This window comes from Paramormyrops kingsleyae, chromosome 17 (genome assembly GCF_048594095.1).
Source record: "Paramormyrops kingsleyae isolate MSU_618 chromosome 17, PKINGS_0.4, whole genome shotgun sequence".
Classification (NCBI taxonomy): domain Eukaryota; kingdom Metazoa; phylum Chordata; class Actinopteri; order Osteoglossiformes; family Mormyridae; genus Paramormyrops; species Paramormyrops kingsleyae.
This window is the reverse complement of record NC_132813.1, coordinates 3,402,205-3,425,113: the sequence shown is the minus strand read 5'-3', so window position 1 is coordinate 3,425,113 and position 22,909 is coordinate 3,402,205. Positions and strand designations below refer to the sequence as shown.

Genomic DNA, 22,909 nt, shown 5'->3' with positions numbered 1-22,909 from the left:
CTCTTTGTACGCACTATGATGTAATTTCATTTTGTGGATGATCCTGACAACCTCGCACACCGACTGAAACATCACCATCATCATCAAAAAGAGAAAAAAAACTATATTTGATGAACAATGATTCAAATTAAATTTACAGATAATCCATAACAATTCAAGAACTGCTTTGAGGTCTAATGGGGTTGGGGGGCACTCTTGAAACCACGGTTACTCCTGACTCACTTGGGAAAAGTACTGAAAGGGAACCATGGTTCAACAGGTGCCAATGTATGAGAGGTAGTATAAAGGTGGCAGAAGGCAAGGAAGGGAGCTGTGCGTGTGCGCTGACAGGCTGAGCTATGCTGCTTCTGCTGGGTCTGTTACTGATCGGACCACCAGCCCAGGCTGAGGACTCCAAGTGCACGCTGCTAGGCAGAGCGCAACTTCCAGAACTTTCCAAGGATGGGGATATGCTTATCGGAGGAATCTTTTCATTTCACACTGGACAAGAGGCTGACATACAGTCCTTTACAACAATCCCAAAACCGCTGCCATGCAAAAAGTATGTAAATATTAAATTTATCTTTTCAATGCTAACTGCTATATTGCTTGACTTATCCATTATTAACAATAGAAAATTTCCAGTATGTAGAAATAAGTCTAATCAAAAACTAATGCTCTTTTTCCAGTGTAAATTTCAGAGAATTTCAGTTTGCTCTTACGATGATTTTTGCAATAGAAGAAATAAACAGAAATTCTGAAATTCTACCTCATGCATTCCTGGGATACAAAATTTATAATGACTGTGGCACTTCAAACATAATGAGAGCTGCTTTGGCTTTGGTAAATGGCCAAGATCAAGCAATCCACAGCAATAACTGCACTCAACCAGACACAGTTCAAGCTATAATAGGCCACTCAGGATCAACACCTACTATTGGATTTGCTACAGTAATTGGAAGGTTTCATATACCAGTGGTAAGGAATAACATCTATAATTACACTTTTAAAATACCTTGAAAAGATATATGGTAACATACTGACAATAAAAATTCTCCTTAAAAGGGGATGAGAAACTTTTATGAAGCCAGAAAAATAAAAAATTAAGTAAATTCCTACAACTTTCTCAAAGTACTTGGAAAACTACATATAACAACAAATAAAAATGCATTTACTCAATTTCACCAAACCTAAAATTAATTAACATTAAGGTGGGGTCAGAGAAGTCTGAATTATAAGAATTATTTTATAATTATGCAAGTGCAATAACTGTACCTTTCAGGTGCTTTGGGAAAAGGGGGTTTACTAGATAAATAAATGTAAACCTAATTTTTTATTAATTATGCATTGAGGAGACTAAAAAGGTTAAATTACATTCTTTCCCTATTACAACGACCTATCGTGGTTATGTATATGGTTAAGATGTTTTTTTCCAACATGTGAATTTTAAATGGAAGCAGCATTATTTTTGAAAGACACACCCTAACTACTACCTAAAAAATAAATTAAAATATTGATCCATTTGCATTTTCTTTTCAGTTAAAAAAACAGATATTGTGCAAATGTGAAGAAATGTGTTCTATGCCCTTTTCTGACACAGGTAAGCCACTTTGCCACCTGTGCATGTCTGAGTAACAGAAAAGAGTTTCCCACCTTCTTCAGGACCATTCCTAGTGACTATTACCAGAGCAGAGCACTTGCCCAGTTGGTTAAACACTTTGGCTGGACCTGGGTGGGGGCTGTAAGTAGCAACAATGACTATGGAATAAATGGCATTGCCACGTTTATGCAAGTGGCTCAACAGGAAGGTGTGTGTGTTGAGTATTCTGAGGCGTTTGACAGTACTGGTCCATACAGCGTGCTTCTCAGGATAGTCAGCGTAATAAAACGCTCCACCTCAAAGGTCATCATGGCCTTTATGACACACCGGGAAATCAAAGTGCTGGTGGAAGAGACCGAGCGACAGAACATTACTGACATACAGTGGATTGGCAGCGACGCCTGGATCACAGACACTTCCCTTACAAACAGCAAGGGCAACAAGGCGCTCGTTGGGGCAATAGGATTTGTAGTCAGCAAGGCACAGATACCTGGTCTGCAGAACTATCTCCAGAGACTCCACCCTTCACACTTTCCTCAGAGCTCTTTCGTTAGAGAATTCTGGGAAATTGTGTTCAACTGCACATTGGCCACTGGAAGCAAGAAATACCAGAAAAGACCCTGTAATGGCTCTGAAAATCTAGAAAATGTGCAGAACCAGTTCACTGACGTCAGTGACCTGCGTTTCACCAACAACGTGTACAAAGCAGTGTATGCTGTGGCTCACGCACTACACAACCTGTACACCTATGAGCACGGCTACGGTTTTGATTCCAGTAGCACACTGCCGCCATGGAAGGTCAGCTGGGGGACATTTGGGGTTGACTTCATAACTGTTTAAACTCTTAAATTAATTTGATTTGATGAAACTCAGACTGCTGCATGAATAATATTATATATATACGACAAAGCTAACATCAATGTGACTTAATATGTACCAGGATATTCCCTAAAAGAAAAAACAGCAATTTTTTTTGTTATTTCTGTGCAAAGGTTTTACACTACCTGCAAACTGTGAATTTCACACTAGAAACAGGAGAAGAAGTACTTTTTGACAGCAACGGAGATTCACCAGCCAGATATGATTTGATAAATCTACAAAATGTGGATGAGAGCACCATGCAGGTGGCCACAATTGGTTACTATGATGCATCGTTACCACAAGGACAACAGTTCATCATGAACAACACCAACATTGTCTGGGGAGGAGGCAGCAAAGAGGTATTACTTACAATATTTAAAATGAATATAGTAATTGCAGAAGTGTGAGTTTTCAGCAACCCAGCTTTCAGTGTGCTACTTAAAAAGCAGCAGAAAGCATCTTCAAGACCAGCACTGTGAGATGCTGCCCTGTTTGTGCTTTTTGTGTCCCTGCCAGGTGCCAGTGTCAGTGTGCAGTGAGAGCTGTCCCCCAGGAACCCGCAAGGCCGTGCAGAAAGGAAAGCCTGTCTGCTGCTACGACTGTGTACCCTGTGCTGAGGGGGAGATCAGCAATGCTACAGGTGCATCAACAGTGAGGTCATCTGTAGTGTTTTGGTATATATACAGAAAAGAATTCCTGACATGACTTAAAAATGAAAACCAAGCACACTGACAGTTTTAATATTTGTGTTATTTGCAGGAGGGACATATGGGGTATTTACATTATGTCGCCAATTTTTATAATTTCCCAATTAAAGCTACACAAAAGACACTTATTCAGAAGCAAGGATTACATCTGCATAATTCATCATTTCTAATCTGAATAGAAGCTATGGCAGTGTTTATTTAGATTGTTCAAAACAGACAGAGATTCTGAATAATAAACCCTATGTCAGTTACCACAACTATAAACATTAGTTAAAACACTAATAATTCCTTGCTGATGTGTTTTTTTATAATACAGATTTAGTAGACTGCATCAAGTGCCAATCTGAATATTGGTCCAACATCAGGAGAGATGCCTGTGTTTTAAAGGAAATTGAATTTTTGTCTTATGGAGACCTGATGGGACTTCTCCTAGCATTATTTTCCTTAATTGGAGCCTTTTTTACCACTGGAGTAGGACTGATATTTTACTATCACAGACACACGCCCATCGTCAGAGCCAATAACACTGAGCTGAGCTTCCTGCTGCTCTTTTCCCTGACCCTGTGTTTCCTCTGCTCACTCACGTTCATCGGCCGACCCTCTCACTGGTCCTGTATGCTGCGCCACACGGCATTTGGGATCACCTTTGTCCTCTGCATCTCTTGTGTTCTGGGGAAAACAATAGTGGTGTTAATGGCCTTCAGGGCTACACTCCCAGGCAGTAATGTCATGAAATGGTTTGGACCTCCTCAGCAGAGGCTCAGTGTTCTTGTATTCACTCTCATACAGGTGCTAATTTGTGTGCTCTGGTTAACATTATCCCCTCCTTTCCCCAACAAGAACATGAAGTACTACAAAGACAAGATCATTCTAGAGTGTGATGTGGGGTCAGCAGTGGGCTTCTGGGCTGTGCTGGGGTACATTGGTCTCCTCTCTGCCCTGTGCTTTGTACTGGCTTTTCTGGCCAGGAAGCTGCCGGACAACTTCAATGAAGCCAAATTCATCACCTTCAGCATGCTCATATTCTGTGCCGTCTGGATCACCTTTATCCCAGCCTATGTCAGCTCACCTGGGAAGTTCACTGTGGCCGTGGAAATATTTGCTATTTTAGCATCAAGCTCTGGTTTACTCTTCTGTAATTTCATACCAAAATGTTACTTCATAATATTTAAACCTGAAAAGAACACCAAAAAGGCTTTAATGGGAAAAGCATCCAAATAAATATCAATACATGATGCACACCAGATGCAAGGTTTTTCAAATGAGCAAATGATGTTATTCAGAAAATATGTTTTTCTACTTATAATTTGGGTGCCTGGCGAATATTTACAAATTTATAAACTTGTTTACTTATTTTAATTATGTTAATATAATCTATTAAAATTTGCATGGATTTTAATTACGGTTTAAATATGTAAAGCATTTAAATATCTAGCTCAAAGGTCCCTCCCGGAATTTGCCAATTTCAACATGTGTTTGTATCATTAAACATTGTGCTGCTGGCTGCTTAATATTATTGCATGGAAGAGTGACTCTACTGATTATCCTACCACTCTGGAATTTGTCAGCTAAATACAAACACTTGATTATTGTTCTACACAGGCAGCAGCTAAAGTATGTTATGTATACTTAGAGGTGCAAAAAATATTAAATAATGGTAAAATATTAAAACAATGAATCATTACAACTGGCAAAATCATTCAACTGAATCTAACCTGCATTACATGATATATTTTGTTAGCAAAGTGCTTCTTTTCACAGTAAAGTTTAAAAATACAGGCTACCAAGAGAAAAACACCGTGATTCTGATGAGCATTTCTTTGTTTGCAACTACAAGTTCTCTCTCCCGGAGGTGCCCCCTCAGGGAGCATGCTCTAAACACTGATACAGCAGTGGATAGAACCCATCTGGAAGAAAGATCACCGACCTAACAATAGCTCCTAAAATGACAGAGACAGACTGAGTGACAGAACTATGGAAGTACATTTGCATTGAAGCCTCCTGCCTACATAGTTAAACACAGGCTGTTAATAAATACTTGTGTCTATCTCACAATGTTACATGTGATATAGAAAAAATTAAATAATACAAATAAAAACGTAAAACAATTGACTTGTTTTTTTCAGACTGCAAGGTCACAAGTGCAAAAATGTTCAATAACAAGGGAAGACAGTTGCGGTCTTTGCCTAAATACTGTTATGCGAACGGCTATTTGAATCAACAGCATAATATTCAATTAGTGTAATAACAGCATAATCTTGCTTTGTGTGAGTGGAATGATGACCATGCCAACGGCATATGTTAATGAAGTACATTAAATGTTTTTTGTTTTTGGCCAGTTTTCTTATATACAGTAATTTTCTGTTCATGTTTAAGAGACATACAAGTTCAGTGTCTTAGCCAATCAGTAATTAGTGCTGACCTTGACCTCACATGTTTACACACCATGGGTTCCATGCAGACCAGGAATAGTAATGTTAATTATTGCCACCTCAATCATAAATGTACTGAGCGGACCTCCAAAGGAGTCCCATAAAATCATTACTATGGCAAAGCTGGGGAGGTGAATGTAATGTGATAACCTGCTAACATTTTCAGGGTCAGGTAGAAGCAGACCATTAGATGTGGAAATACTGGTTTACCGGTAGTATATATGCAGTCAACCAAATAGTCCTCTATTTTACAATTGCTTAAGTAATTAAAACTTCTGCTTCAATTTATACACAGTAGGAGAAGCAGAAGATTAATACACTGTTAATAGTCCTACTACTGTTAGTATAAAATCATAGCATGATTTCCCAAACAAACAGCTTGTGTCATTTTGAACCACGGCTGCTGCAGCTCCGCTGGGACAGCATGACATTAGTGCTTTACCTAAGGAAGATAACACTGCCTATCATTCAGACAACACAAGTTCCACCCCCAGCACTATAAAAGATAAAAACTGCAAACATGTGACAGAGATCTGTATGAGAAGCTATGCTGCCCTGGCCCACCTGGCTGTTGCCCACCTGGTTCCTGCTCACCCCACAGGTGAGATCAGGGATCCTGCCATGTCAGCTGTTGGGCAAGGCAGAGCACCCACAGCTGCTAAAAGATGGAGACATCATCATTGGTGGGATATTCTCCTTCCATAATAGCTGGGTGGAAACCCAGTCCACCTTCTCCAGCAAACCTGACCCACCAAAGTGTAAAAGGTGAGTCGAGCATTCATATAATGGTTTTACTAAATTTAAATTAAATTACAAAACTTTTATCCATAAAACCACAAGAGGTGGTATTTTGACCGTATTTTTTTTCTCCGTTTGTAAACATTGTTACCAGAAAAAGAACAAAAATTCAGTCAGTGATGCTTGCTGTCTTCTGAACATCTTTAAATTTTAAGCCAATATAGGCTCTTATGAGCTCTCTTAAACCAACAGATTCAAAATTTTAAGTCCAAATAAGTTGAATAAAACACACACTTCATTATTAAAACATGGTGTTTTTGATATACTTTTGTTTGAAATCATATTTCTAACACTGGGTCAATCATTTATTTCCGTAGCATATATATTTCATAATTTTATAAATACTGATTGTACTTATTTGCAATCTAGAAGTGTCTATGCACATGTATATTAACATGGCCCTTTCTAGAATTGCATATTTCTAACAAATGAGGCGAACTGCCCAAGTTAAACCTATTGTAGTGCTTGCACATGACTTTTGTGTTCTCCCTAAAATGTATTTGCAACTATTTTTAACCTGAAATCATTCACCTATTTATTACTTATTTTTTCTTGTAGTCTAAGCCTCAGAGAATTTCAAAATGCTCAGACTATGGTATTTGCAATTGAAGAAATCAACAACAGCACTGATATTTTGCCTGACATCATCTTGGGGTATAAAATCTATGACTCCTGCAGCTCTATAGCACTGGCCATAAGGTCAGCCATGTCTTTAGTTAATGGTTATGACGAAACTATCACGGACACAAACTGCTTAACCCCAAAGACAATTCAGGCCATCATAGCAGAAACATCTTCAACACCAACTATGGCAATTTCAGCCTCCATTGGGCCTTTGCACATACCAGTGGTAAGCTTGTGTCATTTCCATTGCTTGTTTAATCTCCTTTAAAGACACAAAACCATACCTTTGCAATGTAACTGAGTAAAGGTAAGTACTTTCAGGGAGATACATAAACGTTTTGCATTTTATGTTGTTGTTTCTGCTGCAGATCAGTCACTTTGCCACCTGCGCTTGCCTGAGTGACAAAAAAAAATATCCCACCTTCTTCAGGACGATTCCCAGTGACTACTATCAGAGCAGAGCACTGGCCAAGTTGGTAAAGCACTTTGGTTGGACATGGGTGGGGGCTGTTTGCAGTAACAATGACTATGGAAACAATGGGATGGCCACTTTCATGAAAGCTGCCACTGATGAAGGAGTTTGCGTCGAGTATTCAGAAGCTTTCTTTAGAACAGACCCCAAAGAAAATATCCGGAGAATAGTGCACGTTATAAAGATGTCCACCTCCAAAGTTATTGTGGCCTTCGTTTCCTATTCTGACATGGAAGTTTTACTGGAGGAGCTGGCCCTGCAGAATGTCACCGGATTGCAGTGGATTGGCAGTGAATCCTGGATTTCTGACTCAAACATTGCAACTGGAAAATTTCAACACATTTTAAGAGGATCAATGGGATTTGCAATTCCTAAAGCTACAATCAGAGGTTTGAGAGAATTTCTTCTCAGTGTCCGCCCATCTTCCACTGTTCCCATTTACACCGAGCTGTGGGAAACTATATTTGGCTGTAAATTCCTCACAAGAGAAAATTTTGGATTCAGGGACGTGTGTACTGGGTCTGAGCGTTTGGATGACATATACAACCAATATACAGATGTATCAGAATTGCAAATTGCAAATAATGTCTATAAAGCAGTTTATGCTGTAGCTCATGCACTAAATAACATGGCAACTTGCACAGAAGGAAATGGAATAAATAATTTATGTGTAAAAAGAGCTGAAAACAGTGATCACTGGCAGGTAAACAAATGCTCAGTATAAGTAAAACTACAAGATTGCATTTTTAATTTTCATCATTTTTATGTGATTTGATGTGCAACAATTTGCTTATTACAGGTTATTAATTATCTTAAACAAGTTAAATTTTCAATGAAAACTGGTGAGAATGTCTTCTTTGATGAAAAAGGAGACCCTGGAGCAAAGTATGAATTGTTAAACTGGCAAAGTAAAGATGGGAAGACTGAGTTTATGGCAGTTGGCCTCTACGATGCCTCTTTGCCTCCCCAGCGTCAGCTCTCACTGAACAACATCAGCATCATCTGGAGGCAGAATCAGTACCAGGTACCATATTTCCTGAAAAGCCTGGCTTTGTAAGCAGAACACAATTTGGCTAAGTAGTGGCCCTTTGCTGACAGGCACTCTGCTCCTGAAGGTGCCAGTGTCTGTGTGCAGTCAGAGCTGTCGCCTGGGTACACGTAAAGCTGTGCAGAAAGGAAAGCCTATTTGCTGTTTTGATTGCATACCATGTGCAGAAGGAAAGATAAGCAACACAACTGGTATTGTAAGCTTTGAATTACTTATGTAGAAGTACAATAAAAAACAGAATGTCATAATGCTTTTGGTAAAACAAATACTAATATTACCAACTGTTTTTTCCTTATTAATTCAAAAGCATTTTAAATATGTCAAAGAAGACAGAAAAAAATCATAATGGACCTTGCAAAAATAAATTGCATTTACATAATGCATGTCATGTATTGTTTTCAGAGAGAAATTAATTTAGAGTTTAATCATTTTAAAATAAATGAAAACGACAATAAAATTAATTTAATTGTAAAGACTGATACTGGAGTATAAAACTAATTTTTTTCACTTTTATGCAGATTCCATCGACTGCATCAACTGTCCAGCAGAATTCTGGTCGAATAAACTCAGAGATAAATGCATCCTAAAAATCACAGAATTCTTATCCTTTGAGGAAATTATGGGAATATTGTTGGTCATATTTTCATTACTTGGTGCTTTTTTAACCGGCTGTGTTGCTGTAATATTCTTCATACACAAGGACACGCCCATCGTCAGAGCCAACAACTCTGAGCTGAGCTTCCTGTTGCTCTTTTCCCTGACCCTGTGTTTCCTCTGCTCACTCACGTTCATCGGCCGACCCTCTCACTGGTCCTGTATGCTGCGCCACACGGCGTTTGGGATCACCTTTGTCCTCTGCATCTCTTGTGTTCTGGGGAAAACAATAGTGGTGTTAATGGCCTTCAGGGCTACACTCCCAGGCAGTAATGTCATGAAATGGTTTGGACCTCCTCAGCAGAGGCTCAGTGTTCTTGTATTCACTCTCATACAGGTGCTAATTTGTGTGCTCTGGTTAACATTATCCCCTCCGTTCCCCAACAAGAACATGAAGTACTACAAAGACAAGATCATTCTAGAGTGTGATGTGGGGTCAGCAGTGGGCTTCTGGGCTGTGCTGGGGTACATTGGTCTCCTCTCTGCCCTGTGCTTTGTACTGGCTTTTCTAGCTAGGAAGCTGCCTGACAACTTCAATGAAGCCAAATTCATCACCTTCAGCATGCTTATATTCTGTGCCGTCTGGATCACCTTTATCCCAGCTTATGTCAGCTCACCTGGGAAGTTCACTGTAGCTGTGGAAATATTTGCCATTCTAGCATCAAGTTTTGGCTTGCTCTTTTGTATTTTTGCTCCAAAATGTTATGTTATTTTGATAACTCCAGAGAAAAACACAAAAAAGCATATAATGGGAAAAATGCCATCAAAATCCCTCTAGCAAAAACACTATTATAAAATACAGTAAAACTGGTCTAAGTCGCCGGCTTGTAACTCGTCAATGTGTACAAGTCGACGCTCAAGCAAAAGTCCCGATTTTTCCTAATGATGTTTCATTTAAAATCCCTTGTGTAAATCGCCGCTTGTAAGTCGTCAAATTCCCTTAGTCGTCACCTAAATCCCGGTCCCGAACAACACAAATGAATGGATTTTCCTACCTGTAAGTCGACACCCCAATCGCTGCATTCCCGCCGCCTGCTTGTCACCACGGCAATGTATAAACGGGGAATCCCCACCTATCGCACTAGTAGCTCCCTGGTCTTAAGTGTCGCGTGTATAGTGCGGTGTAGTAGAGGTATGGTGTTATATTTACTAGTCGGCAAAACGGCGAGATAGACATAAGTCGCCGAAGTGTCGACTTTATAAGTCGGCAAAACGGCGAGTTATATTTACTAGTCGACAAAACGGCGAGATAGACATAAGTAGCCAAAGTGTCGACAAGTATCTCGTCAATTCTCTAAGTCGTCACTTTTAAGCTGGTCCCGCGAGTGTCGACTTAGACCGATTTCACTGTATAATAATTACAGCAACATTTCTGACAAATTTTTCCAATACATTGTCTCATACAGCCATATCAATACTGGCTAATAATACACATCTACTCTGTCTAAACACATTTTATCATATTTTAATTTTTCTCTTGTAATTTGCTTTTCATGTCTTATTTCAGAAAAAAAGATTATGTAAAGTTTACAGTGCTTCATGTAAAGACAAAAATATAAATATAAAAGTAGGTCTACCATATCTGCAATAAAAATCATATACAATAAAATTATCTTTGAATCAAAGATGATCTGTCCATCAAATAAATGTTACTCATAGTATTACTGAAAAGTATAATGTCAGACTCTGGAAGGCTGCAGAAGTCATGGCCCAAAATTAGGTTTTACAAAGAAAAAGTTCTTACATATTGAATTATAGTTATGTTTCATATTGTTTTTATTTAGAATTTTATTCATTGCTCTTTTTAATGACCAGTCACAATTATTCAAATCTAATAAGCCCATGTCATTTTTCCAGAAGTAAATTAACCTTAAGTGATCTGTGATTCGACAGAAAAGAAGGCTGACGTTTCACTATTCCATCAGAGAGTTAGGTCTAGAGGTATAAAAACACAGGTGCTGCTTGACATTATTTACAGTGTGCAGGCAAGAAAAGTGGGGATGCTGCTGTTGCTGGGTCTGTTTCTGATGGGACTACTAGCCCAGGCTGAAGAACCTGAATGCAGGTTGCTGAGCAGAGCTAAGCTTCCAGAGCTTGTCAGTGATGGAGATCTACTTATCGGAGGAATCTTCAGCTTTCATTCAGGCTACATTGGAAAACAATACAGCTTTGAGAACTTTCCAGAAGACCCAAAATGTGTGAGGTATAACTATTTGGCATTTCATCAAATTGAAAAAAACCATCACTTTAACAACTAAAACTGCAGAGTACCACTAATTTTAATCTCTGGACAACACATTTTGCTACTGCACTAATGGAAATAATAATTTAGATTACTGTTCTAATAATTTGTTCAAAGGTATACAAATATTACATATGCATGTAAGTTAAGTGAAATTTCTATTGATTTATTATGTTAATAATGCATTATGTTGTGTCTTCAGTCTAAATTTCAGAGAATTTCAATTTGCACAAGCAATGGTCTATGCAATTGAAGAAATAAATAACTCGAAACTTCTCCCCAACCTCACCTTGGGATACAAAATCTATAATGCCTGTGGCTACACAAACATACTAAAATCTGCCATTACTTTAATAAATGGGGAAACCTACAAGTGCAACAAACCCGAGAGAGTCCAAGCTATAATTGGACACTCAGGATCAACACCTACAATTGGATTTGCCAGGATACTGGGCAGGTTTGATATACCTGTGGTAAGAGTAACTTTATTATTACCTATATAATACAACTGAATGCATAAAGGTTGTAAAGTTGACATTTTCACCAAAAGGTATTTTTAATGTTACCTCATGTATTAGCATTTAAAATTTTGAAAATGGACTCACATGGTCTTCTCTTTTCCAACACAGGTAAGCCACTTTGCCACCTGTGCATGTCTGAGTAACAGAAAAGAGTTTCCCACCTTCTTCAGGACCATTCCTAGTGACTATTACCAGAGCAGAGCACTTGCCCAGTTGGTTAAACACTTTGGCTGGACCTGGGTGGGGGCTGTAAGTAGCAACAATGATTATGGAATCGATGGCATGGCCACTTTTGTTCAAGTGGCTCAACAGGAAGGTGTGTGTGTTGAGTATTCTGAGGCGTTTGACAGTACTGGTCCATACAGTGTGCTTCTCAGGATAGTCAGCGTAATAAAACGCTCCACCTCAAAGGTCATCATGGCCTTTATGACACACCGGGAAATCAAAGTGCTGGTGGAAGAGACCGAGCGACAGAACATTACTGACATACAGTGGATTGGCAGCGACGCCTGGATCACAGACACTTCCCTTACAAACAGCAAGGGCAACAAGGCGCTCGTTGGGGCAATAGGATTTGTAGTCAGCAAGGCACAGATACCTGGCCTGCAGAACTATCTCCAGAGACTCCACCCTTCACACTTTCCTCAGAGCTCTTTCGTTAGAGAATTCTGGGAAATTGTGTTCAACTGCACATTGGCCACTGGAAGCAAGAAATACCAGAAAAGACCCTGTAATGGCTCTGAAAATTTAGAAGATGTGCAGAACCAGTTCACTGACGTCAGTGACCTGCGTTTCACCAACAACGTGTACAAAGCAGTGTATGCTGTGGCTCACGCACTACACAACCTGTACACCTATGAGCACGGCTACGGTCTTGATTCCAGTAGCACACTGCCGCCATGGAAGGTAATTTTTCAGTAGTCGTGTTTGTAACATTTTCACTCTGTTTATACAGTATATGCTACCAAAGCACCACAGCTTTTGGCCTTTCTTGTCTTGTAATCAAATTCAATTAGGCGACTTTAATTAGGTAATAAATCTAGTTTCAACCAGCTATCACTGAATAAGAAATATATACTGTTTTACAGAAAAACTGCTAAAGAGAAAAACAATTTACTTTGATCATAACTGAAAGTTCATGACATGCCCAGCACAGAAAATCCAGAAACACTGACTGATTTAGAATTTAAGTTAGTATCTGATTTGGATTAACTGAAATAAATCAAAGTGAACCTAAATGGCAAAGACATAACATAGGTTCACTTATCATTACTTACCACTGCATTATATATAAACTAGCTAGTATAAAATTAGTTTTTATATGTGCATTAAATATATACATATAAGAATTAGACAATTAGCACTCTAGTGTTCTACACTTCAGCGGTAACATTATTAATGCAACAAATACAAATATATGTGTCAATCAGCACTCCACTTATTGGTAAATTTTTGCACTTCTTACCAAACTCTAGGTACAAGTATTTGTTGTCTTTCTGCTCTACCAATATATAATTAGTTTTATTTCAAATTCCATTTAACATGCATCATCAAACAAAAATTTACCTGACTCAACCCAAATTACCAAAGTTTTACCCAAGGCTATTACCTGAGAAGTAATCAAGAAGATACAAGAATGGCCACTGTTGTCAGTGCAAGATTTTTTTCTAGGCCTGCAACAGATATTCAACATATTCAGAACATATTCAAGCAAGTCTTAATAGCATTCTAGTAAGCCATGGTAACATGCAAACAATTACTCTTGTTTAACAGAAAGGAAGCTTACCATATAGCAAAATTTTATTAAGGTAAAAAACAAACTCATCCAAGCAACCCAATGACCACAGCTGCTGGCTCAGAGTATGGAGAATATTTAAATACATGGGGCCTTACCACGGCAATCAATTTCACCTTTGTAGGTTTTACATTACCTGCAAGCTGTGAATTTCACACTAAAAACAGGAGAAAACGTACTTTTTGATATCAATGGCGATCCATCAGCCAGATACGATTTGATAAATTTACAAAATGTGGATGAGAGCACCATACAGGTGGCTACAATTGGTTACTACGATGCATCATTACCAAAAGGAGAACAGTTTATAATGAACAACGCCAAGATTATGTGGGGAGGAGGCAGCAAAAAGGTATTGCCTTCAGCATTTAATATGTACATAGTAATTGCAGAAGTGTGAGTTTTCAGCAACCGTGTTTTCAGTGTTACTTAAAAAGTAGCAGAAACCATCTTCAAGACCTGTACCCTGAACTCTGCTCTGTATGTGCTTTTGTGTCCTTGCCAGGTGCCAGTGTCCGTGTGCAGTGAGAGATGTCCACCAGGAACCCGCAAGGCTGTGCAGAAAGGAAAGCCTGTCTGCTGTTATGACTGCATACCCTGTGCTGAGGGGGAGATTAGCAATGCTACAGGTAAATACCAAGAACATTAAAAGTATAGTCTGGAAATGCCTTGATTTCATATACAGTGGTACCTCAGTTCTCGAACTCATTAAAACTCGAATTTCTTAAAAGTCGAACCAATTACCTAGAACTCGATCTGAATCTCAGAAGTCAAACCGTGAAGGTTGACCTAAGATAACTTGTACGCGCGGGGAAATCAGTCACGCGGCACGTCTCTCAGCGGAAACATAGGGTAACGCTTCAGTCTCAGCCTCGCATTCACTGTGATAGCATCGTTTACCCCCAGCTCCCTGGGCACCCCAACAGGTGGCTGCCCTTCGCAGACAGCTTGTTCTACAAAGAGCAAGTTGATGGAGGTGTAAAAAGAATTTCCCCATGAGGGACAATAAAAGTTAAATTATTATTATTATTATTATTATTATTACACTAGCTGAATATATAACATATATTTAGACATTAAGAATACATTTAGACAATGATAGACAGTAACAGTAATTATTATTATATAATAAAATACATTTAAAAATAAAGATTTCTTATTAATTATTTTAATATTAATAATAAACCATTAATACATTTAATTATAATAATATTGTCGTGCCCAGTGGGGATGGAACGGAGACAAAGGCGCAGACGTCAGGGTATCGGGGAATATGGGGTTTAATTACAGGTAAGGCAGGCAAAGCGCAGACGGACAATACGACCGGACTGAGGAAAGAAACTGAAACGTGTACTAAATACAGAGGACTAATGACAACAACCAAAAAGAGCTGATCACACGGGGATTGCACACGGGGTTAACGAGGGGGCATGGCACATGAAAGGAGCGGACGATCAGGGCATGACACATTGTTCTTTTTTAACATTGTTTGGATACATTTATTTTCTTACTTTAAAAATTACTGTTTTGATAAATGTGCTTAGATGTGTTTAGTACAGTATATGCTTTTTTGTCCGGTTCATTTTGTGTTTAAATGCTAAAAAAACATATTTTGGTGTAATTTTTGGCCGGGAACCAATTAATTGGTTTTTCATTATTTCTTATGGGGAAAAGTCGATCAGAACTTGAACTTTTCTGAACGGATTAATTTCGAGTTCTGAGGTACCACTGTGCATATATATATATATATATATATATATATATATATATATATATATATATATATATATATATTTTTTTTTTTTTTTTTTTTTTATCCACTGGCTAATTATGTGTATTACACTGGCAGATTCCACTGAGTGCATAAAGTGCCCAGAAGATAAGTGGTCCAATGAGAAGAGGGATCGGTGTGTCACAAAAGAAATTGAGTTCTTGTCTTATGAAGAAATAATGGGAATAACGTTGGCATTTATTTGCTCATTTGGAGTCTGTCTGACTATAATTGTTTTCATAATTTTCTTTCATTACAGAGATACACCCATTGTCAGGGCCAACAACTCTGAGTTGAGCTTCCTGTTGCTCTTTTCCCTGACCCTGTGTTTCCTCTGCTCACTCACGTTCATCGGCCGACCCTCTCACTGGTCCTGTATGCTGCGCCACACGGCGTTTGGGATCACCTTTGTCCTCTGCATCTCTTGTGTTCTGGGGAAAACAATAGTGGTGTTAATGGCCTTCAGGGCTACACTCCCAGGCAGTAATGTCATGAAATGGTTTGGACCTCCTCAGCAGAGGCTCAGTGTTCTTGTATTCACTCTCATACAGGTGCTAATTTGTGTGCTCTGGTTAACATTATCCCCTCCGTTCCCCAACAAGAACATGAAGTACTACAAAGACAAGATCATTCTAGAGTGTGATGTGGGGTCAGCAGTGGGCTTCTGGGCTGTGCTGGGGTACATTGGTCTCCTCTCTGCCCTGTGCTTTGTACTGGCTTTTCTGGCCAGGAAGCTGCCTGACAACTTCAATGAAGCCAAATTCATCACCTTCAGCATGCTCATATTCTGTGCCGTCTGGATCACCTTTATCCCAGCCTATGTCAGCTCACCTGGGAAGTTCACAGTGGCTGTGGAAATATTTGCCATTTTAGCCTCAAGCTCTGGTTTGCTATTTTGCATTTTCATTCCAAAATGCTATATAATATTACATAAACCAGAAAAAAACACAAAAAAGCACTTACTGGGCAAAACACACAGGGAATACTAGTAAAATACAATACTAAATAATAGTTACATTAAAGAGAACAATGTGTTGCATTGTGAAATAATTGGAAATTAATAAATTACAAACTGATTAACTTTAAGCCTTTTTGACATTTTACTTTTGCTTCTACAGAATCAGAATGAAATAAAAGTATGGAAGTGAAAACGGCAACCCTTATTTTGTCCGGTCTATAAGGTAAAAAAAGAGTTCCATCCCCTCTAGTGGACATCAAATGTATTGCAGCATCAAATGTTCCAAAACACTTAAGTGTTTTTTTACAGCATTAATGTAAATAAAAACACATCAAATGCAAACCAGTAATAAAACAATATTCATATTTTTAAAACAAGCTTAAAATGCAGGAAATATTTACTTAGCATCCCCTGCCTCGTGTCCTGTACTTCCTGGGATAGGCTCCAGATTCACATAAAACCCTGTGCTGCACAACAGGTAACAGAAGACGTATAGATTAATATCGACCTATTTTAATGAATAATGTTTCATTTATAAATGTAGACATAAATCTAAACTGTAACCTATACTAAATGATGCAGTGACAGACAGATAGATAGATATTCAAATCTAAGACAAATTAGTTAAACTTCTCTGCTCACAATTAAAAATTCTGAACACCAGTCAGAATATTGCTGACACAACATTTCAGAACACATTACTAGATTTCAAAGAACATCCTGTAGTGCACATACAGCAGTATTAATAAAATACAACTTCTACTACAAAACAATTCACTGTGGTTTTAAAGTAACTCCTTTTCATGGCAAAATTCATTACAAATACATAACTGAAAAAAAAAAACTATTCAAAAATGCACATTATGCAGCAACTATGGCAGGCACACAAAATTAGATACAGAAACTTGTCAAAAACACTTTAAAACTCAACATGTTTCTCAAAAACACTGGAATAGTAACATAACGGTAGAGTGTCATCATCACAAAAAGTCAATTAGGCGCTTCTTGATAATTATTCTCAGGTGCATTGCACAGTGTTACAGGGTGCATTGCTCTCCTCTAGTTGGAGGCTGACCTGGTTCAGTATGAAACCAGCCATTCATTCCTGACCTCAGAAACATTGGGGCCTGCAGGTTGCCACTCCTTATTGTGCAGTGTTCAGGCGCAATACATCTGTGAGGTCAAATCATAGTTACGGTCAATAAATAAATAATCCCCTGTAGTAAACTGCAAAACAAGGCACCATTAGTCTTTTGAAGGTCAAACCTCACCCTCATATACAAAGAAGTCTATGAATATGCTACCTAAAACTATAAATGATACTACACAATGAGTGTCTATGCATAATTTTGATTTTTATTCATACAAGTTCTGCTTTTACTGTTTTTTCATCATTATAAAGATACCTTCCCTGTGTGGAAAAGTCAGCTATGATCATACACCATAATCACAATCATCACAATCATAAAAGGCTTAGTATTTTTTTTCTGTATTTCGCATTTTTATGGTAAAACTATAAAGGAACTGAACAGTCGATAATTCACTGCATCATAACACTGAAAACTAAAAACAACAAAAAAAAAACTTCCCAGATAACAAACAATCTTTCAGTGAATAGGATGTTATTTGTTTAAGTACAAGGCCTTCAGGCCTTGAGCAAATGTTCAGATTACCTTTGAGAATTAGGCACGTTATTGAAAATCAGTTGTCCTCCTCCACCTGTGCTACACGCAAAGGCTATAAAAGCGGGGCACACTAAAAGATCAGCACTCTGACAGAGTCAGGACTCCGAAATGAGACTATTTGGAGTTATCTTCTTTGCCCTTTTAACAAGAGGAGGGAATCCCTTTTGCAAATTGCTGGAAAGCAAATCAAACAATGATAAATCAAATGACATGAGTATGACAGAAGGAGGAATTTTCATCATTTATAATTCTTTCATGGCTATTTTATACCAATACAAAATAATGCCGTTAAAGATAACATTGGACGGGTAAGTGAAATTCCACTGAAAAAAACAAAATTATTTATGTATTCATGAGTTGATTTTCAAGTAGCAAAATATAAAACTGGCAGTAAGAAATATGTTGACAGTGATATAAGATGATACAGTCTGTTTTCAACTAAAGTTATTAATTGGACCTTAAGAACTTTCAGAGCACAGTTTACTTTCATAGATAATCATTTAAAAACAGTTTCACTGTAAGTACACAGATTCTTCATGCTAGTATAACAAAATATTTATCGAGATACACATACCACTTATTATAAAAAAATGTCCAATATACAATTTCACACAATTGATTGAATTGAATAATTAAACTTAATTAACATAGGTAAACCTATAGTGTGAAAATGTTTACTGAATGTGAATATTGTATTTCGCATTGATATTTGGGTGGCCTATCTACCTCTTCTTATTTTACAGAGAACTTAAGCATACCCATTCAATGACCTTCACCACTGAGGAGATTAAGATAAACAGCAAGCTGCGCATACTGAGCAACAGAATCTACCATGCCTGTAAAAACATTCAAATGCTCAGTGCAGCATGGATAACCGTGCCTGGACAAAAGAGCAGCAGCAGGGCCAGAGTGCAGGCGCTCAAAGGACATCCCTCATCAGGATCCATCAGCACAGCAAGCAAAACCATTGCCCCTTTACATATTTCACTGGTGAGAATCACTGTACAACAAGTTATACATTTTACATCATTAATGTAAAATCTTTATAGGATAACAGCATTAATATATTTTTTCTCTTTTATAGATATGCTACATGAAAATCTGTGAATGTCTGAGCGATGGAAACACATACACTGGGTTTTTCAGAACAGTGTCCAGTGACTGCTTTCAGATCAAACCCCTAGTTGTCCTTCTAAAACCTTATGGCTGGACATGGGTTGGATTTGTCTCCTGCACAAATGTGTACTCAGAATTTACCAAAATTGCAAGAAAGGAGGGGATATATATTGAATATATGACACAATTCCTCAACACAACTTTGGAAGAAACTGCGCTTTTAACTCCAAAGACCATGAAAACTTACTTTCGAGGGCTCTTTGGGATAACAAAATGTACCACAGGTATACAGTGGATTGGTATTGAGGCCTGGATTCAAACTAGAGATCTAGTAACTGTTAGGATGGCAAATATTCTGCAGATATTAATGAGTTGTGTCATCACAGAGTGCAATACTGCAGGGCTGCAGCACATCTGGTTGAATATGCAAACATCAGACAACACCTTTGCCAAGGACTACTGGGACAAGCACTTGTCAGAAAATTACAGTATGACTCCACGTGGAGAATTCAGTCCCATCTCTCAGCGCAGAGTCTATAATGATATTAGCATGGTCACATGTCAATCAGTATGCTTTGTTGATAGCAATGCGCACACACACCTCAAACAAACTGTCAGCACTAATTCCATCTGTCCTAACAGGAATTATTCTCCACTACAGCAGGTATGACTTTTAAATTCCTATGAAGAACTTAATAATGCTATAAATCTATGTCTAAAAATGGAAGAATATTTGTTACACAATGCAACATTTACGTTTCAAAATTTTATTGCTAATAGTCACATAAACCCTGTTACCAGATTTTTAAACCGGCATTATTTGATAACAAAAATGCACTGCATTTGATACTGGGCTCCATCTTTGGAAGGTGCCCAGATCAGTGTGCAGAAGGAACTACCCAACTGAAACGGAGGAGACAGACCACTGTGAGGAAAGGAGACAATTGTGCTACTTCAAATGCATGCTAAACCTCAAAGGAAAAATGTCTAACCTACCTGGTATGATTATGCAAATTTGTAAATAAAAAAACTGTCATGTTATAGTGTTATAAGCTTGAATTTTCAAAGGTGGAAGACTAAGCTTGATTTTTCCCTTTTTCTGTAGGTGTAAAGGAATATTTCCCATACATTCTAGAAACTGCGATAAAAACGGACTACAATCACAGTATCACCCATATAGGGATTCTAGGTTGGGTGTTAAGTACATTATCAATTCTTGGACTTTTCTTGACAGCAGCAGTGGCAGTTCTCATCCTGCAGAATGGACAAAATATTCCTATTGTTAGGGCCAACAACTCTGAGCTGAGCTTCCTGCTGCTCTTTTCCCTGACCCTGTGTTTCCTCTGCTCACTCACGTTCATCGGCCGACCCTCTCACTGGTCCTGTATGCTGCGCCACACGGCGTTTGGGATCACCTTTGTCCTCTGCATCTCTTGTGTTCTGGGGAAAACAATAGTGGTGTTAATGGCCTTCAGGGCTACACTCCCAGGCAGTAATGTCATGAAATGGTTTGGACCTCCTCAGCAGATGCTCACTGTTCTTGTATTCACTCTCATACAGGTGCTAATTTGTGTGCTCTGGTTAACATTATCCCCTCCTTTCTCCAACATCAACATGAAGTACTACAGAGACAAGCCAATTCCATGGTGTGCTGTAGGGTTGGATCTGGGATTCTCTGGTGTTTTAGAGCACATTGAAATTCTTGCGGTCTTGTGCTTTTTGACTGCTCTTTTTATTCATGTTCTGTATTGTGGTAAGGCAAAGCTTCTTTCATTAAGCATTATTATATACTGTGTCACATGGACAGCATTTATTGAACTGTATGTCAGATCACTAGCAAAGTATATGGTAATGAGTGAAATCATTTCAGTTTTGTCTTGAAAAAGAGCTAAAAATACAAATAATATTTTTTAAAAATGTCTGGCAATAAAATGTTGCTACTGTTAATCTAATGACTTCACACAGATCTTGATGCCATTAAAAGGAATAAATTATTAGTGTTTTTTTTTCAGTGTATACATCGGTGTATTATTTTCAAGATCGTGTTTAACTGTATCCGTAATTCCTTTCTTACTCACAGAAAAACATACTACACTTAAACAATTTTTCCCCAAAGAATAATTATTAATGTGTATTGCATAGTGGTCATTTAACTGCACATCCACCAATAAAACACGACAGAACATAAATGGAGTTCAAACTATACTTTAAAAAAAAGACTCCTCCATTTAACCAAAATCAGTTAACAGTGCACGTTTCTAAAGTAATTCCTGGAAGGTAAGACGTAAATACTCATTAACAATGCACCAGCTGTGACTTCATTCACCTCAGGAAGGGGTTACTTCTGCAGCTTTATAAGAAATAATTGTAATTCAAATTTAATTAAGTTCCTTCAGTTGCGTTTCCAGGTAAATTATATATTTGCCCTGAGGTATAACAAGTAATCTTGGTCCAAACCTTGTATTCAAGTCGTTCTGGTGACGTAATCGGTCACGCCCAATTAACTTGTTAGAAATTCTACTTAATTAGTTAGGATAATAGAAAAGCAGAGGGCATAAATTATTAAACCTAATAAAGTATGCTGTATTTTAACTTTAACACACATTCGTAATATATTTCCCGAGAACCTATTGCTGAAATCACCAACGGTCAACCCCCGCGAGCCAGCGACTAACTGGCGTCTCTCTCGTGAACGCTCACTCGCGTGCACACATTTAAACTATACTACAGTACGTCTGTACGCTATAAAATGTAAAATGTGAAAAGACGTGACATATTAAATATACTTATTTATCGATTGCAAGGGAAATTCAGTTAAACAACATCACTGCACAAGTACAGAGTATTTTTTACAAATGACTACAGGAGCAAGTGCTGATAGATATTCTTTACTCTTGTTTCTCCGTTCTTCTCCATGGTCTGCACGGAGCGCTCAGTCAATATCACCCCCCCCCCCTCCCCCCGCCCCCAATGAATCTGGTAGCACTTTGTTTTGTCGCCCCTCACGGACAAATTCGCACTGCTGCCAACACAAACTAGGAACTCTTGTAAAAATTAATTTAAATCACAGTCAATGCATAAATATAGTTGTAGCAGCCAAGTAATGACAGGGGCGTCTTTAGATATGAATGGATGGGGCTGCGATGGCAAAACATATTGTAGCGCAGAGCAATAAGTACACATTTATTTGGGGAAAATAAAAAACATTTTATGGAGAGTAAAGCACCCCTGAAATAGGCCTGGCGATGCCCCTGACTGGCAATAATATAATATTTTTTTTCATATAATTATTACATTATTGGCTGTTACACCAACCATTAATGTAATAACGTATTACACTATATGCCCAAAAAGTGTTTTTTAAAAGCTTGTTTGCTACTTCTGAGGTCACAGCAACTATGGATGACCCTTGAGAACTGGTCACAGTGGGATGCTGGAATTGTTATAAATGCTTGTAGAATCTAAACTGTTCTCCAGATTGCAGCTCTGCCTGGACAGTCAATAATGAGACTCTTTGGAGTTATTCTGCTTGCTCTGTTAACAAGAGCTCAGAATCCCTCTTGCAAATTAGTTGGTAATGCTGAAGTTCCTGACCTATCAAAATATGGAGACTTTATAATAGGAGGTGTCTTCTCATTTGACAACA

General features: G+C 38.2%; 3 protein-coding genes and 1 long non-coding RNA gene across 17 annotated transcripts; 3 read left to right on the top strand and 1 right to left on the bottom strand.

Moving 5' to 3' along the window:
- The first annotated feature begins 338 nt into the window (after positions 1-338).
- On the top strand, positions 339-4,368 carry LOC111841977 (extracellular calcium-sensing receptor). 5 transcript variants are annotated; one of them, XM_072701319.1, is made up of 6 exons: positions 339-541; positions 669-957; positions 1,580-2,377; positions 2,572-2,799; positions 2,957-3,080; positions 3,464-4,368. In XM_072701319.1, the coding sequence occupies exons 1-6, from the start codon at positions 339-341 to the stop codon at positions 4,366-4,368; spliced, it is 2,547 nt and encodes an 848-aa protein (XP_072557420.1). The 5 variants fall into 5 exon arrangements, with proteins under 5 accessions (XP_072557420.1, XP_072557423.1, XP_072557424.1 ...); XM_072701322.1 differs by lacking the exon at positions 339-541 and having other exon boundaries at positions 688-957; positions 1,580-2,319; positions 2,520-2,799; XM_072701323.1 differs by lacking the exon at positions 339-541 and having other exon boundaries at positions 688-957; positions 1,580-2,331; positions 2,535-2,799.
- Positions 4,217-21,934, bottom strand: LOC140579017 (uncharacterized). 10 transcript variants are annotated; one of them, XR_011983264.1, is made up of 12 exons: positions 21,721-21,934; positions 20,619-20,703; positions 20,260-20,517; positions 18,136-18,321; positions 17,538-17,635; positions 16,864-16,929; positions 16,274-16,353; positions 15,851-15,935; positions 13,548-13,611; positions 9,308-9,392; positions 6,159-6,234; positions 4,217-4,321 (listed from the first exon to the last, which is right to left on the bottom strand). It is a non-coding gene; the product is annotated as an uncharacterized lncRNA (long non-coding RNA). The 10 variants fall into 10 exon arrangements; XR_011983265.1 differs by lacking the exon at positions 6,159-6,234; XR_011983263.1 differs by lacking the exons at positions 4,217-4,321; positions 6,159-6,234 and adding an exon at positions 8,484-8,637.
- On the top strand, positions 6,955-10,265 carry LOC111841980 (extracellular calcium-sensing receptor-like). The gene is made up of 5 exons (XM_023808188.2): positions 6,955-7,227; positions 7,370-8,176; positions 8,273-8,497; positions 8,589-8,712; positions 9,040-10,265. The coding sequence occupies exons 1-5, from the start codon at positions 6,970-6,972 to the stop codon at positions 9,951-9,953; spliced, it is 2,328 nt and encodes a 775-aa protein (XP_023663956.2). The 5' UTR covers positions 6,955-6,969; the 3' UTR covers positions 9,954-10,265.
- On the top strand, positions 11,176-16,493 carry LOC111841981 (extracellular calcium-sensing receptor-like). Its single transcript, XM_072701318.1, has 6 exons — positions 11,176-11,378; positions 11,620-11,890; positions 12,047-12,844; positions 13,858-14,085; positions 14,239-14,362; positions 15,583-16,493. The coding sequence occupies exons 1-6, from the start codon at positions 11,176-11,178 to the stop codon at positions 16,491-16,493; spliced, it is 2,535 nt and encodes an 844-aa protein (XP_072557419.1).
- Positions 21,935-22,909: the final 975 nt, after the last annotated feature.